Consider the following 15,911-nt stretch of genomic DNA (forward strand, 5'->3'; position numbering starts at 1 on the left):
GTGTGAGTGTGAGTGTGAGTGTGAGTGTTTGTGTTTGTTTGTGTGTATGTGTGAGTGTGTATGTATGTTTTTGTTTGTGTGTGAGTGTGTGTGTGAGTGTGAGTGTTTGTGTTTGTTTGTGTGTATGTGTGAGTGTGTATGTATGTTTTTGTTTGTGTGTGTGTGTGTGTGTGTGTGTGTGTGTGAGTGTGAGTGTTTGTGTGTATGTGTGTGTGTGTATGTATGTATGTTTTTGTTTGTGTGTGTGTGTGTGTGTGTGAGAGAGTGTGAGTGTTTGTGTGTGTGTATGTGTGAGTGTGAGTGTGAGTGTGAGTGTGTGTGTGTGTGTGTGTATGTATGTTTTTGTTTGTGTTTGTGTGTGTATGTATGTTTTTGTTTGTGTTTGTGTGTGTGTGTATGTTTTTGTTTGTGTTTGTGTGTGTGTGTATGTATGTTTTTGTTTGTGTTTGTGTGTGTGTGTGTGTGAGAGAGAGAGTGTGTGAGAGGGAGAGAGAGGGAGGGAGAGTGTGTGTGAGTGAGTGAGTGAGAGTGTGTGTGAGTGAGTGAGAGTGAGAGTGTGTGTGAGTGAGTGAGAGTGAGAGTGTGTGTGAGTGAGTGAGAGTGAGAGTGTGTGTGAGTGAGTGAGTGAGAGTGAGAGTGTGTGTGAGTGAGTGAGTGAGAGTGAGAGTGTGTGTGAGTGAGTGAGAGTGAGAGTGTGTGTGAGTGAGTGAGTGAGAGTGAGAGTGTGTGTGAGTGAGTGAGTGAGAGTGAGAGTGTGTGTGAGTGAGTGAGAGTGAGAGTGTGTGTGTGTGAGTGAGAGTGAGAGTGAGAGTGAGTGTGAGTGAGTGAGAGTGAGTGTTTGTGTGAGTGTGTATGTATGTTTTTGTTTGTGTGTGTGAGTGTGAGTGTGAGTGTGAGTATGTTTTTGTTTGTGTGTGTGTGTGTGAGAGTGTGAGTGTTTGTGTGTGTGTATGTGTGAGTGTGAATGTATGTTTTTGTTTGTGTGTATGTATGTTTTTGTTTGTGTGTGTGAGAGGGAGGGAGGGGGAGAGAGAGAGAGAGAGAGAGAGAGAGAGAGAGAGAGAGAGAGAGAGAGAGAGAGAGAGAGAGAGAGAGAGAGAGAGAGAGAGAGAGAGAGAGAGAGAGCTGTTTGTGGAACAGAAAAGCTAGTGAATGAAATGATTGAGTGTTTGTGCTGCTCACCCAAGAGAGAGATATGCGGAAACTTTCGAGTCATTCTTTGCAAATGTCCAAAGTTCCCAAGTATGCACATCTCTGTGCCATGAATACACAACAAGCTTTCGAGAACAATATAACATAGCTATTGGTGTACTCAAAATGTCCAAATGTAAAATAGAGGCATTAAGTATTCACATCTTAGATCACACTGTGCCATCTATGAAAAATGGCCGTGTGTACATGATGGAAGCACCAGTCTCCTCCAGTTTCCTGGGTAACTAACAGCAGAGTGTCTCCCTCATCAGAAGGGAACACTGACCAACATGAGCAGGAATAAGGCTCATCATCTTCTAGCATTACGGCTGAACGCTTAGTCGTTGGCCCTCCCTCGCTTGTAAGTGGAGGGGCAGAATAACAGGCAGGATAAGTGGGAGCCATGACACCAAGCCAAAGATATGAATAAGCGCTGGGGGCTGTTAATCTTTTAGGGTAGTGCTGCTTGCTTTATGAATTCTGTCTGCCTCGCTTGCCTGGAAATAAATCCGGACAAACAACGGCATACATGGGTGGTGTGTGTTCACCACAAATTCCTAAATGACAATGATGACTTTGGTGCAGCCCCTGTTGTTTTAGCAGGTCAGAAAATGGCAAACAAGTTAGGTTACAGTGAGGAATAAGGAACTGTTGGCTCACAAAGAAAGGGTGTTACTTTCAAAAGGGTACATGTTAGAGCTGCAAACATTGCTAATTCTTCTAACCTCAAAACATAATGCACAGAGCAAGTACTGGCTTCAAATCCAAGAGACCTATTACATTTATGCCAGGATTAATATTTTCTAAAAGTCTAAGTCCTTCTGACTTGCCCAATGTTTGAAGTGTAATCTTCAGTAAACGGCAAGACAAATTAATTGAAATGAAACGAAGATAAATTTCTCTTTCCATCCCTCCTTGCAGCTTAATGCCAAGACGAATCTGAACTAGTTGCATAATTTGTTAGGACAAAACATTAAGCTAGACCACTTGCTCAGGAGAAGCACATTTATATAGTGATGCATATACAACCCCATTTCCAAAAAAAGTTGGGACGCTGTAAATAAAAACAGAATGTGGTAATCTATAAAACTTGCAAATCCAGATCTAATTGCAAAAGGACATAGATAACATCAAATGTTGAGACAGACAAATGTGACAATTTCACAAAACAACAACAAAACAAAAACAACCACGTTCATTTTGAGTTTGATGCCAGCAAATTCTCAAAAAAGTTGAGATGGGGCAACAAAAGGTATGAAAAGTTGTGTAATGCTAAAGAAAACACCAGGGTTAACTGGAAACATGACCAGGTATAAAAAGAGCATCACAGAGAGGCAGAGTCTCTCAGAAGTAAAAATGTGCACTGAAAATGGCACTGCATTAAAACCAGATCTGTTTCGGTAATAAAAATCTATGTATGGGCTCAGTAAAACGATAACCATTGTCTATAACCACAGTTTGACGCTCCATCTACAAATGCTGGTTAAAACGTATGCAAAGCAGAAACCATATTTAGACATGATCCAGAAATGCCTCTGTACTAAGAGCTCCTTTAAGATGGACTGAGCAGAAGTGGGAAATTGCCCTGTGGTTAAATCAGTTGTTGTAAATCATGGACTCTGCAATAACAACAAGTTGGATGATCCCTATCCTCTTTAGCCCAGAGGATGCACAGTTTAAAAGCCAGCATCTATGATTGTATTGGGGTACAATCAGTGTCAGTGCCTTTGGCATGGGCAGTTTAAACATCTGGAAAGGTACAACTAATGCTGAATGATATATATACACAGGTTTTAAGCAACATATGCCATCCAGACAACCTATTTTTCAGGAAAACCATGCCAAGCTGCATTCTGCATATATTAAAATAGTATGGCTCCATAGTAGAAGAGTCCTGGTGATAAAATGGCCTGTCTGCAATCCAGGCTTGTCACACTGGGACAAAAAAAAACCTGATTAAAAAAGACACAGTTGAAATCCTATATCGGGCAAGAATGGGACAACAGCTCATTTTAAAAAATACCAGCAACAAGTTCTCAAACATTTACAGACTGTTGTTAATAGAAGATGTGAAGAAACAAAATGCCTCCCTCCCAAACATTTTTTGAGAATCTTGCTGGCATCAATTGTTGTCTTTCCACTATTCTCAAATAAATAAAAGTGTTTACATGATTTGCATAGCATTTAGGTTTTATTTATATTTTACAAAGAGTCCCAACTTGTTTGGAAACAGTATTGTACCTTAGTCATCAGAACTCAAGTTAAAATTGTGATTTAATTCCGTAGCTAATATCAAAGCCACAAACCAGAACACAGCTTTCGCCAGTTGTAATATATTTCACTTCATTGGTATTCACATAATGGGGTTGTTGGATTACTCCAGTCTGATTACATCCATATTATTTTTAACATTGCTTCTGCGTAAAACAGATCAGAGAAAGTAATTTTATGCCTTAAAATAACCCCAGGAAATGAGTTCTGATGGTCCTAAGACTTCACCACCATGGTGTCGCCCCTCAGATGAAATACTGCCCTTCTGTTCCTTCTCTGGTCCACTGACAATTTCAGACCAACAACTGTTCATTAATGGAACTTTTCATACATCAGTTGTTCCCAAACTTTGCATAGCAGCACCGTCCCCCTCTTTGTAAAGAATGCTGAATGCTAAATCTGGCCAGTAGCTGTTTGTTTCGGGCTCGTTCTATTTTCTTGCCCTCCATCTATGCCCCCCTCCCCTGCTTTAGCTCTGCGTCCTCCCTGACGCATCTGTCCTACACTTGAGTACAATTCCAGTACATTGACAGACTACTAGGCACATTTTTGCCTATTTTCACTTTTTTTTTTTCAGGCAAAGGGAGGGCACAATAATCTGATATCAATGCACCAGGCATCAGAGGGGCACATTAAAGTTTCATCACAGGGGCTGAGCACAGGACCCAGTGGGGCTGAGCTCTCTGCACCCGGGCGTCCTTTGAAAAGCCCCCACTGCATAACCTGCGGTTAACTTCAGAGACAAAAGGCCCAACAGGATCATGAGACTGACTGAGTGAGCTAAAAAAGCAAGGACAACCAACACTGTATTCATATGGCAGGCAGAATTTAAAAAAAGAGTTAAGAGTGAGAAATTGCTGTCAGAGTGATACTTTTGGCCTAAAAACAGTGTGACATACACACTAATCACCCTACAATAATGACACCTTCACTAAAAATACATTTCCTGACAAATCCATTATTGTACAATCAAAACATCAGCCTATACCAGAGTCAAACCAGATCCAATTATCCATAACCAGTGCCTCATTTTCGGCCTATGGAGCTGAATCTGTCCGTCCAAATCATGATATGACATAACACTATTCTTTAACCCAAATAATTGTTAACACATGCCCAATTCACTGTCAGACATAAGGCTTCCCTCGAAAAAAAAGAACAGTTGTGCCAACAATAAAAGGAAACATCCATCCAGAAAAGCTTCCATTTCAGTTTGACCAGCGGGGTGGGACAGACAGGCGGGGGTGGAGGGGGGGGGGCAACTCATTTGTGCAGAGCGACAAACTGGGAACAAGGAGTTTCCATTCTTGTAGACTGGGGAGATTGGGAGGCTCTTTCACACAAAGAGTGAGTTTGAATGTACATTGAGACAGCACAGCCCTGCCACAAATGAACAAAGGGGCTTCAGGTGAAGAGGTCACTGGCATGCCATGAACTGGCAAGCCGATATTGTTCAGTGCTGTATAATTAAGCCCTGTCAGTTACCGTTTGTCAGCCAGCACCAACGGCAACAAAACATTACATTACACAACTTTACATTGCATGATTGTACAGGAGCTTGAAACAAACCCCCCCTAGCAGAAAGTCAGTTTAGTCCTCTCATACTTCCATCTCGCCTCACATCTACAATACACAAGACTGTTTCTTCACCCCCACTACCACTCCAGTTATCAACACCACAGCCATCTCTGACTAGTGAATCAATTCAGATCCCTTCATTGAAAGGCCAATGAATGGTCAAGAATACTGAAATTACAATTAATGGCGTTTACATTACGTATGCCTGTGGCTGGTCTAGGTTCATTAAGCTACTTTCTTGGCATTAATCAAACTATACAAGTGACATAGAAGGATTAAACAAAAGAATCCAGATATTCAGTTTGTTCCAACATATCTTCATCCACTTCTGAACTATGACTCAGGCCAGTCTAAGAAGCATGATACCTGCCCCCCCCCCCCAGTATAAATAACCAAAACAGTGGGAACATATGTCTTAACTCAGCAGAGGAAAAGAATCATCTTCTGCTTCACTGGTACCTCCTTAGCGTCCTCTCTCTCGGCCCACAGCCATCTCTCCGCCATCTTTACAAATGTATACAGCAGGGCCGAGAAAAGTTCCAGTGCACCGCTGCATATATCACTGTCACTTGGGGAGGCACCAAGGTTAGCGTCGCTGCTAGCTCAAAAAAAAAAAAAAAAAAAAAAACACGGACGGGGGCCCAATTAAAAGTGTTGGGGAATCTGGGTCGACCTGCCCTCTTCAGTTCACGAGTACAGCAAGTTCTCATGCAAACACCGAGCACTGAATATCAGGCTGCACATTCCATCTACTAGACTGTGGTTTTTCCCCTTTTATTTTTTTTAAAAGATAAGACAGATCTGGCGCTCTCGCTTTCGAAGGTAGGAAATGGAGCTGTTCAGCGCGTTTCAGAATTAAATATGTCAAAATTCTATCATGCCGTTTAAAAAAAAATCAATGTCAATAAAATCAATAAGAAACATTATCAAAGGAAAATGCTGGCCCAAAAGATGTTGCCGCAACCATTTCCCTCCATCAAAATATGCTCTTGCCTAATCGCCTTTCAAAAGGGAAACTTAACAGAACAACCAAAAAAGTGCATAGATAATATTGTGTGGCTTCTCAAAGAGCTCCACTAAATGTACCTGTTGCATGTTCACAAGTGACGGCACATCGCACCAAGTGGATTTTTCCTCACTCATAAAACAAACAGCGTGAAGCTGAAAAGGAATCTGAGCATCAAAAGGTGCTGGACAGGGAGGGGAAAAATGTGACTGGTTTTAGTTAAGCAGAAAGCTTTTTGCTCAAAACTGCAGGTAATAACTTGTTATACACGTTACCGTACAGTCCAGCTTTATTAGTAAATCAGCACAGACAGGATTCCCAACAATACCATTACTGCATGTACATAGGCCTATGCTCTGCACCCTGAAAGGTGGAAATGGACTCATATGGTCTTACGGAAGTGAATAAGGCATTCTAATGTCACTAACAGTACCTTTAAGGCATAAAGATTACATCAGAAATAACCATCGTGGGCTATACAAGTCTTAATGGAACACCTGTGATCAGCCTTCTGTAGCACTATTGTTAAAAGCCTTGCGTCACCCACACACATTATTTCCCATTTCCATGATTGCCCACAGGCCTCCCTTGATAAGAAGAAAAACAATATGTTGTGAAGGGGGATGTGTGTGTGTGTGTGTGTGTGTGTGTGTGTGGGGAGGGGGGGGGGGGGGGGGGCAACACAGGGGAAAACACGTCATGGTCTGGGAGCAGTTGTGTCTTAATTATCTCACTTTACGCCACAAAGGGAGACACGGAATCCTCTGGAAGAGCGGGAGATGAAAAAAAGACCAAGGCACTCAACAGGGACGGCTCGGCAGAAGATGCCGCTCTATGGTGTTTGCGTTTAAAAGAAGACTCAGTTGCTAAGATACTGGAGGCTCTGTGTAGGGTCTGCACTCACGGGGGACAGAGGCAGAAGTGGTTTCTGAGAGGAGGAGGAGGAGGAGGAGGAGGCGACGCAGTCCTCCCCAAGCTCACATGAACACCACAGCGGGAGCCCCCTCCGCAGGGCCAGAGCCCTGCCATGGTTAGTGCCCGCAACCGTCTCACACCTATGGTCACGACTCTGGCAGGTTTCAAGTCTAAAAAAAGGGATCAAAACGAGCTCGGTCACCCAGGAAAGGCAACGGTCTGCAGAGACATGCAGAGCGCATGTTCTAAAACTGAACCTCCCTCAAGGGGTTTTCTTTCTACACTAGCTGTTGCTAAAGTCAAATCTATAAGGAGTTTTGTTGGGAGGGGGGGGGCTTGTTCTGTCAGTGGGGAGGATTTGAATCTCAAAGGCAAATTAATAGCAGGTCTGTCAGGAGGGGTGGTGGAGGTAGAGGACATCTGTTTTGAATTCCAGCGAGTCTGCACGTTACAGCGTGGGGCAATTCAATTACAGCAGCCGCAAACCTCATTACAGCTGGAGGCGGGCCAAGCGAGACCGTCCGCCTCTCCTTAGCTTCCTTCCTTAAGGACGAAGGGAGATCCAGGGCTGCCTCCGAGGACGACGAGGCTACCTCGGCCCTCTCCGGTCTCTGATTAATAACAGAGGAGAGTGGGGTTGGGTGGGAGGCAGAAGGGGAAGTGGAGGAGACACTCAGAGAGGTAGGCCCTTGTGTTTACGGCTTCGGATAACAGAGTCACTAAGGGCCCCCAGAGTTGTTCTCTGACTGTGGCCAACATCATAGGCCTTTCTTTAGAGCCGGATTTCAGTTTGTCACCGAACAACCTTGAAGTTCACGTGCACACTAGTCACAAGGTGTTGTTCTCATCACTTCAGGGCAGATTCAAGTAAAGCTGGCCAGATTGATGCGACAGGATTAGCGCAAGGGTAGAGGGACCAGAGAGACTAAGAATTTAAAGAATTTTCAGGAACTTGAAGAATTTTGAGCTACATGTATATTGCAATGAATAGAGTCATCTCAACCCATAGGATCAAGAGGGGACTGGCCAGTCTGGCGGTCAAAAAGTCATAGTTATAGACAGGTAGTCACATCAGCATGAATCCATTAATAATGGTACTGACAAAGATGAAGACATAAATAGTTACAATGATGATTCGAGACCTCTAATGTCAGTGCAAGGTAAACAATGCTGGTGTTGTTTACTTTATGACTGTCCCCTTCTGAGAACCAGAGATCCCTCGAGGCGTCATACTGGGACAGGGGGATGTCTTTGGTTGTGATGAGACAGAGGGAGTGTTGCTTAATTATTGAATAGCCTGGGAAATACTTACAGGAGAAGCCAATTTTTCTGGGGATTATAGAGCACTTCATATTAAAGCTAGGCCAATCACATATGAGCAAACATTATAGTAAGCCCACAGCTGTCACAACGACACAATGCACTTGAACTTAGTTAAGTAAGCATGCCTCATGTGCAGACATGAGACCGTGAAGTCTATTAGAAATAGGGTGATTTGGGGGGCGCTGTGGCACAACTGGTTACAGCGCTCATTCCATATGCGGGTCATTTCCCGAGTCTGGCCTGGGTTATTTCACGATCCCCACCCTATCTCCCTCTCCTTGTCACTCCCTCACTGTCCTGTCAGATTAAAGGCATAAAAGCCCCCCCCCCCCCCCCCAAATATAAATATATTCTGTAGCACTATTGTTATATGTGATATTATATATTTTTTTTATATATATATATATATATATATATATATATATATATATATATATATATTATATATAAAATATATATAATATAGGTAGCACGATACCATGTGATATATATATATATATAAACAAATGTGGTGATTCATGTTGTACGTCACAGCTGCATCCCCAGAGGTGTCCCATAACAGCTGGAAATGAGGCGTCACAGACCTCAGTGGCTGCCACATGATGCAGACTTTGCAGCCCGGGTATTCAGAGCATTTAAGACAAGCAGACCCATGTCAGAGATGGCACAATCACCACCCACATTTTCACATCAAAATGTTAACCAAATTAAACAGAAATACAGATTCAGACCTTCACTCGTGGATTGATTGCATTTTCGACCTCCTGATAGCACCAAATCTGTAGTTTGGGCTAGATGCAAAGTAGGTAGCACGATACCATGAAAGTAAAATGTTAGTATATCCAATTTTATCAGTTCTTTTCAGTTAAGAATGCCGTTTTAAATAAGGGTTTAATAAAAGGCATATTTGTTCTCAGCTAAAACAAAAAGTAAGTCCCATATTCTGTCATCTAGGCCTATTCTATTACTTCTGTTACTCATGTTTATGTAATGTTTTGCCATGGTAGTGTTTCAGTATTATCAATGAGATTTTTAGGTAAGGTACTGTATCAAAGTCATAATTTTGGTGTTCTGACAACACTAGCCATCTAACCTGAAGTGACCGTGCTGCTATAACCTACCACCACTGTCCCTCTGATGCATAAAAGCATTTGTTTCATGGAGTACATTTTGCTGAGCGATGGTGCAAAATCATTTTGTCTGTCATCTGCTCAGCATGAATGATTCCCTCATAGCAATTTACAAAAAGTCAGCATCACTGTTCCGGATCTCCCCAAGTCCCCCCACCCGGGATAACCAGAGCCCTCTATCCGGGAACAGTGCTCAGAACCATAAACACACCGAGATTGGATATGCTTAAGACAACAGCTTTGTGTGGAAAGAGCAACAAATACGGCCGTCCGTTCCCACACCCCCGGACCCACCCCCCCGCCCTCAAACGACGCAATTAGGCTCAAGGAAACAAATAGAAGGAGGGGGGGGGGGGGGTACTAAAAAATGTACAGGTAGTGAGCTGAAAATTGAAAGTTCCTTCATAAAGCCGCACGCAGCAAAACAGAGATTCCTCTGAAGTCTCCCAGGAGGGCCTGACATACTCTGGAAACAGGCAGCGCAGCACAGAGCAATATCACAAAGCACTAGCACAAGCTGGGCACACGTGGAGGCATTATTCAGTTCCAATTCTTGGCTCTGCTGCAGATATACTGCGACCTGAAATGCCGAGAGGGCTGAAAACGCAGACCCAAGGCGCAACTGCTTACTTCCAGTAAATCATTCAAAAGACCTTGAACTTCATTGAGGTACCACATTGGTCTTTGTTCAGCAAAAATTAAGTATATTTCTTAGAGAAAGAGAAAGAACAACAGCACAACAGAAGATGATTCTCAGTTGTTCGAGAAGATCCAAATCTGAAACAGTTGAATTAATTTTTCCCCATAAATAAATAAATAAATAAATAAATAAATAAACAAACAAACAAACAAACAAACAAACAAACAAACTCATCTGTAAACATGGAGCACAGCAACCTACAACTGGATCCTGGGAATGAGCAGAGCACAATTACCTGCATTGTTTGCAGTAGCCCCATTAAAACTCAAGCTCAAGCTCTAAACCCTGGCTGGTAGAACTGCTGACGAGGACAGAGTGGGGATATAATTCTGAATATCATGCAAAATACACCAAGCCACGAATGCCAGTCTGTGTAGCACTTTTGTCAACAACAGAAAAATACAATTTCTCCCAAAACACTCCAGATCTGGTTTCTCGTGCATAACTATGATCTTGTAAGTGTAACTAAAGTGGTAATGCAACGTTGCTTCTTCTCAGTGTGAATGGTAGAAAAGTGCTGCATGCTCTGGCTCCATATGAGAGGTTTAATAGACAAACAAGTTTCAGCCTATTAGGCCTTCATCAGATTGCCGAAGCGTCTTTTCTACCAGCGGCCAGCACCTCACAAAAGAACATTTGGTGTGTGTTACTTTTCATGCTTCTCCTCAGTGTGACATGTCCACAGACTGCAAGGGCAGAGTCATTTGGAGTATGTCGCACGCCTCATGCACTCAGTACTTCCTAATCTTCCATTTAAGAGGTGCTGCAGTAATAATCTTAACTTCACCACTAACTTCACACTTGAGGGCACACAAAGAGGGTTCCTGTTGCCAGCATAACTTGGGCACATCCATAAATATGACCACTGGAACAATGTGGAATACTTCTGTGCTGGTGAGTACGCTGGACAGCAAGGGTGGAAAGTTAGTTAGGACTGAAAAGTAGCCGCGGCTTGTGGAGTTTAAAATGGAACAATGTAGCCTGCCTCATAAAACAATAGCCAGAGGGCTATGGGTTTTATATGGTACATATTTGGTTTAAAAAGTGTGGAGGCAAACAACCTGGTCCATAAGCATTAGAAAAAAACAATCAGGGGTATAAAAAGAAAGCATTAAAATGTATTCATGGAGATGGGAATCTTTTGGGGAAAAGGTGAAGCATTGAAGGAAAGAGAGAATTCTGGAAAATCTGGAAAAGAACAATGAAAATAATGGAATACAATGATGCTGTACATAATATAACCACTTGACACCTTCACTCAAGAAACAAAACAAAAACGACTAAAGCTTTAAATGAGCCTGCGGTTTACAATTACAAACTAGATTTTTGTAACTTTACAATGTACAGCAATTTCTTTTATTCTAGGTTATGGTCAAAATACTCCTGCAGTCACACTGAGAGAAATGTCACCAATTTTCCATCTATTTTGTCACTTGAATAATTTCTTCTTGTGAATCAATGTCATTGATTTCCAAACCTAACCAATCAAATGTAGAGCTCTGGTGACTTGGCAAATGGGCTTAAGGCAACCATCTGTAGACGTTGACGTGCCATGGCTGCATATTTTCTCCATTCTACCCTGTCATTAATCTGAAATCATCTTGGTACAAGAGCCACTGTCAAATGCACAAGTTACTGGAATGTCTAGATTAATGGAATATCTCAGCTGGTGACTGTTTGCACCAGGCTATATCTGTTTTCAGATACCATTCATCCCCAATTGACATGCATAGAACTAGAAATGCTAAGAATTAAGGAAGAAAAAAAGGCCACACTTTGCATGCAAAACATGTTTAAATAAACATGTAACTATAGACATGCATCAATAAACATGTTTTAAGTGCACCCTTATTTCTTCCTTGAATAACCTTGATTTCTTCCTTAGGTCAAATATTGACCTAGCACTCTAAGAAAGAATAAGAAACTGAGTGAAGCCTGATCCTACCACACAATGCTAAGAATTAACCAATCACTTTCTCTTGGTGGTTAAAATAAGCTTTAATTGGTTGCTATTGTTTATGCAACTCATTCCCTGGATGTAGTCCTCAGAAATATGACAAGGAACAAACCTCTTGAGGTTTCCTAGCAACCACTGGTTGATTGCCCCCCTCTTCAAGCTCTAAATCAGAGAGGGTTAAAGCAGATCTTTGTCTAAATGTTTTCAGTTTGCAGGTGCTTTGCTGCTTATATTTGCATTACTTTTTTAAAATGTGTCTATTTTGCATTTATGGGGCCATTATTCATGTTATATCTTGAAACCACAAGCCTATAGGATATCATCAATCCACCCTCACCCATAGGCTAACAAATACATCTTCAAAATGTGTCCTAACAGAAGTGGGGCTTTGCGTGTTATTTTGACAGACTGAAGATGGTTGAGATAACTTTACAACTCATGTGACAGCCATAGAAACACCAGATGTTAGACAAACTGATAACGAGTAGTAAATTAGCTCACCTGTTTCCACAAGAGAACATCCACCTCGTTGAGTCTCCATGAAATGATGACATGAATGGCAGACAACACCACCCCGGTGATAACCGCTGCTCGCATTCTGACCGGGAGCAGCGTGTAGATAACATGAATGAAGAAAACAGTCCACCATATTCCTTCCGAAGCACTTCTGGGCTGCACGAGAATAACACCTATCACCTGTACCACCAGCACGACAAGGATTACAACGTAGCAGACGATCCACATGTGGTCCTGGTGGAATCCATTCCGATTGCACACGATCATTAACACAAGGATAAGCAAAATAGCCATTGAGAAAACAACCACATAAGTTAGGCGATAGAAGCCGCCGGCGCAGTGGAATCCCAGCATGACCGCACATACAAGCACCAACACAGCCATGAGCATGGTCAAGCTGCTCTGGTTCAGTCGGAAAAAGTAGCGCTGGTATAACTTCTCCAACTTCTCCGACTGAAACTTTTTGGACTTGAAAATATGCATCACGCTGGTGCAGCATGCGACCATTGAGAACATAGAAAAGTGGACGTCGGACACGGCGTCCTCCTCCTCCGACTTTGATTTGGTTCTCCTCTCCTCCAGACCCAACTCCACCGACTTGGGTCTCACTTCGCCATCCGCGTACCTTTGGGACGAACGGTTATTGTTGCGACTCTCCTCCCCATGTTCTTGCCACGCAGACTTGGACCTGAAACTAACTCGGCTGACGGTTGTGGTAGCTCTCCCCGGTTGTCGGTCGAAATCGTCCTCCTCCCTCCATCTGCTGTTGGACCGTGCGAGCCTTCTGGTGGAGGATCGGGCCGAGTATGGACATCCGTTCGCTACGGCCTCTGACTCGCCCCAAGCAGATCTGTGCTCCGTCCCTCCCCTCAGCCCAGGAGCACCAACGCCGGGCGGGCTTACACTGTTCGATCTAGACATGCTGCTTAGTCTCTACTCTTCTGTTTAAAAGGTAACAGCTAATAAATAAACTTTCCAAAGAAAACTTCCCTTTTCCTAAAACTAAGCCCGACATAGGCCTACGTTTCACTGATTGTTGCTTGCGATCATAATTTCTCCCCAAAATTAACTTCTCCTAAGAAAAGCTTTCCTCTGAACAGTTTATTTCTGAACTTTTTAAAGTACTCAAGCTATGTGGTCACTACGAAATGAAATATCAGATTTCCCGAAGGACATAAGTTCATCGTGATAAGTGCAGTGGTAAACATCTTGACGCCACTTCAACATGTGATAGGCTACAAACAATAAACGTTGATGTTGCGCGCAAAAAGATGCCATTTCAGTAGCCTATAGGCCCAAGTCCTTGGTTATAAATAGGCCTACAGAAAATCGTTTTCCTATAATCTTCATTCTACAATTCATTAGCATCAGTCTCCATAATATGACAACTGATTTAGAGACCACTTAAAAATAATTAAATAAGATACCGGTCATTTTGGACTCATCCCAGGACGACCAGAACATCACAGCCACACAGTCCTGATACGGAGGGAATTCTCGGCACATATGTCATGTTCTGTCAACACATCAAATCGCCAAATGTCAGCAGCATCAGTGGGCGAGTAATGTTATCTATGGCATGTCCTCCTATTTGCCCCCTTTTATCTGCTGGTGTAGAAAAGAAAACATCCGGCAAGCCGAGGCATGAAAACACGGCAAAAAAAAATAACCTCTAGGCTACATGCTGCTATCTGTATTGATTCATTGATTTAAGCAAGTCGTCCACCTGTGAGGAGCTTAGGGATGCAGCCCAGCGCATGGTCAGACACATATGATTTCCTCTCAAACGCGCGATCTTCTCGACCCACGCAAATGTTCATTGACCACAAGGACAGCATGGTGATTTTACCTCATGATGAGTGACGACACTCGTGAATCTTCCAATGCAACGCTCACACTATCCCGTTTTTAGGCTATATGTTGCAGCTGCTTGTTTGTGATCAAGATCCCCTTTCCCAATCACCAACACATTTTGTCCATGCGGATTCATGCAGCATCACAGACGTCAGCGCGTCAAAATGCAGATTATTTTCCACTTGCAGAGCTATGAATTTAGTCCACGCCAGAGAGTGGCAGTACAAGAGTCGTTTTAAAAACTGGCACGAAAAAAATCTTCTGCGGACTGTCCACGACGAAATACACAGTATTGATTAAGCCTCAAGCCGTTTCGCTGCCACTGTGCCTTCTATTACCATTCAACCAAGGCTGATTCCTGAGGTCCGCCTTCGTTCTAGCGCAATTGGGTGGATCGACCTGAAAAACTTTCGCCACTGGCTTTTCATTGGCTGTGACTTCTGTCAGCATAGGCCTATTAAATGTTTCAGGCGCCCTTCTCTGATTCATATAACTAGTAGGCGGGTTTCCTACCACAGCTGGACAGTCGACACTTAACAAGCGTAGGCTATCAAATCGAATTCCCCATCTGTATGACTAGGCCTACAGGGCCAAAAGACAAGGGCCACTGTTTTAAATAGCTTTAGTTCAGAATAAACATGGGAGGCAAACCTCCTCTTTCTCTTGGTGTAACCATTCCATTCCAGCTTATTAACTAATAAACTGATCTATTAGTACGCTGAGATGACAAGAGGTAAAACTTTCTCCTACACAACTTATTGAGCTGGGGACCAATGAGCATATTTCAGTAATGTGAATTATGATTTATGAGCCAAATACTTTGCATTCATTGCATGCATTGCAAATACATTTGCATATCTTCCTAAGTAATAGAATTAGGCCTACTCACATGGTATTCATCCAATTTTAGAATATAAAACTGATGGTGAATGTAAACGTTATTGAACAGATCATAACCCAAGTCAACAAAACCCCTTTGTCTTAATATCTGACTATGAAGCATTAAGAGTTATTACTGTGTGGGAAATATGTTATATAGCTAGCCTAGCCATTCCATTTCCTTTTACTTTTGCTTAACTTTCAAAAACATTATGACAGTTCATAGTGAAACCTGGGTATGACCACCAAACCTGAACCTGACAAAAATGGTCTCTCTGCCTTGATTGAGTAAGGCGGGGGAAAACTAGCCACAAACCATTTTCCTCAACTACAATCAAAGTGAATAGCCAGGAGCACCATGTCCTCTTGATAAATAGATATTTTCAGGTACCCCTCTACTGTTGTTTAATCTATGTGTCCCAGTAATTGGTATGTGTGTGTGCATGGGCTGCACAGACACTTGTGAAATCTTAATGACCTGAGAGGTCTCCATCTGTGACTTCTAAAGGATGTCTGCTGCCATCGTGTGGAGACACATCAATGGTTTCAGGAAAAAGGCTAATGTAGGACTGTGCCCCATTATCTAATACA

The 15,911-nt window shown here is 42.7% G+C and overlaps 1 protein-coding gene across 1 annotated transcript in view; it reads right to left on the minus strand.

Moving 5' to 3' along the window:
- The window catches only part of adcy5 (adenylate cyclase 5), a 101,141-nt gene extending 86,372 nt beyond the window's left edge, over positions 1–14,769 (minus strand). The window contains 1 exon segment of the mRNA XM_042084655.1: positions 12,573–14,769. Within this exon segment, the coding sequence (XP_041940589.1) occupies positions 12,573–13,508 (936 nt within the window). The 5' untranslated portion in view covers positions 13,509–14,769.
- Between the last annotated feature and the right edge of the window lie 1,142 nt (positions 14,770–15,911).

The sequence above is a fragment of the Alosa sapidissima genome, chromosome 2, assembly GCF_018492685.1.
Source record: "Alosa sapidissima isolate fAloSap1 chromosome 2, fAloSap1.pri, whole genome shotgun sequence".
NCBI lineage: Eukaryota > Metazoa > Chordata > Actinopteri > Clupeiformes > Clupeidae > Alosa > Alosa sapidissima.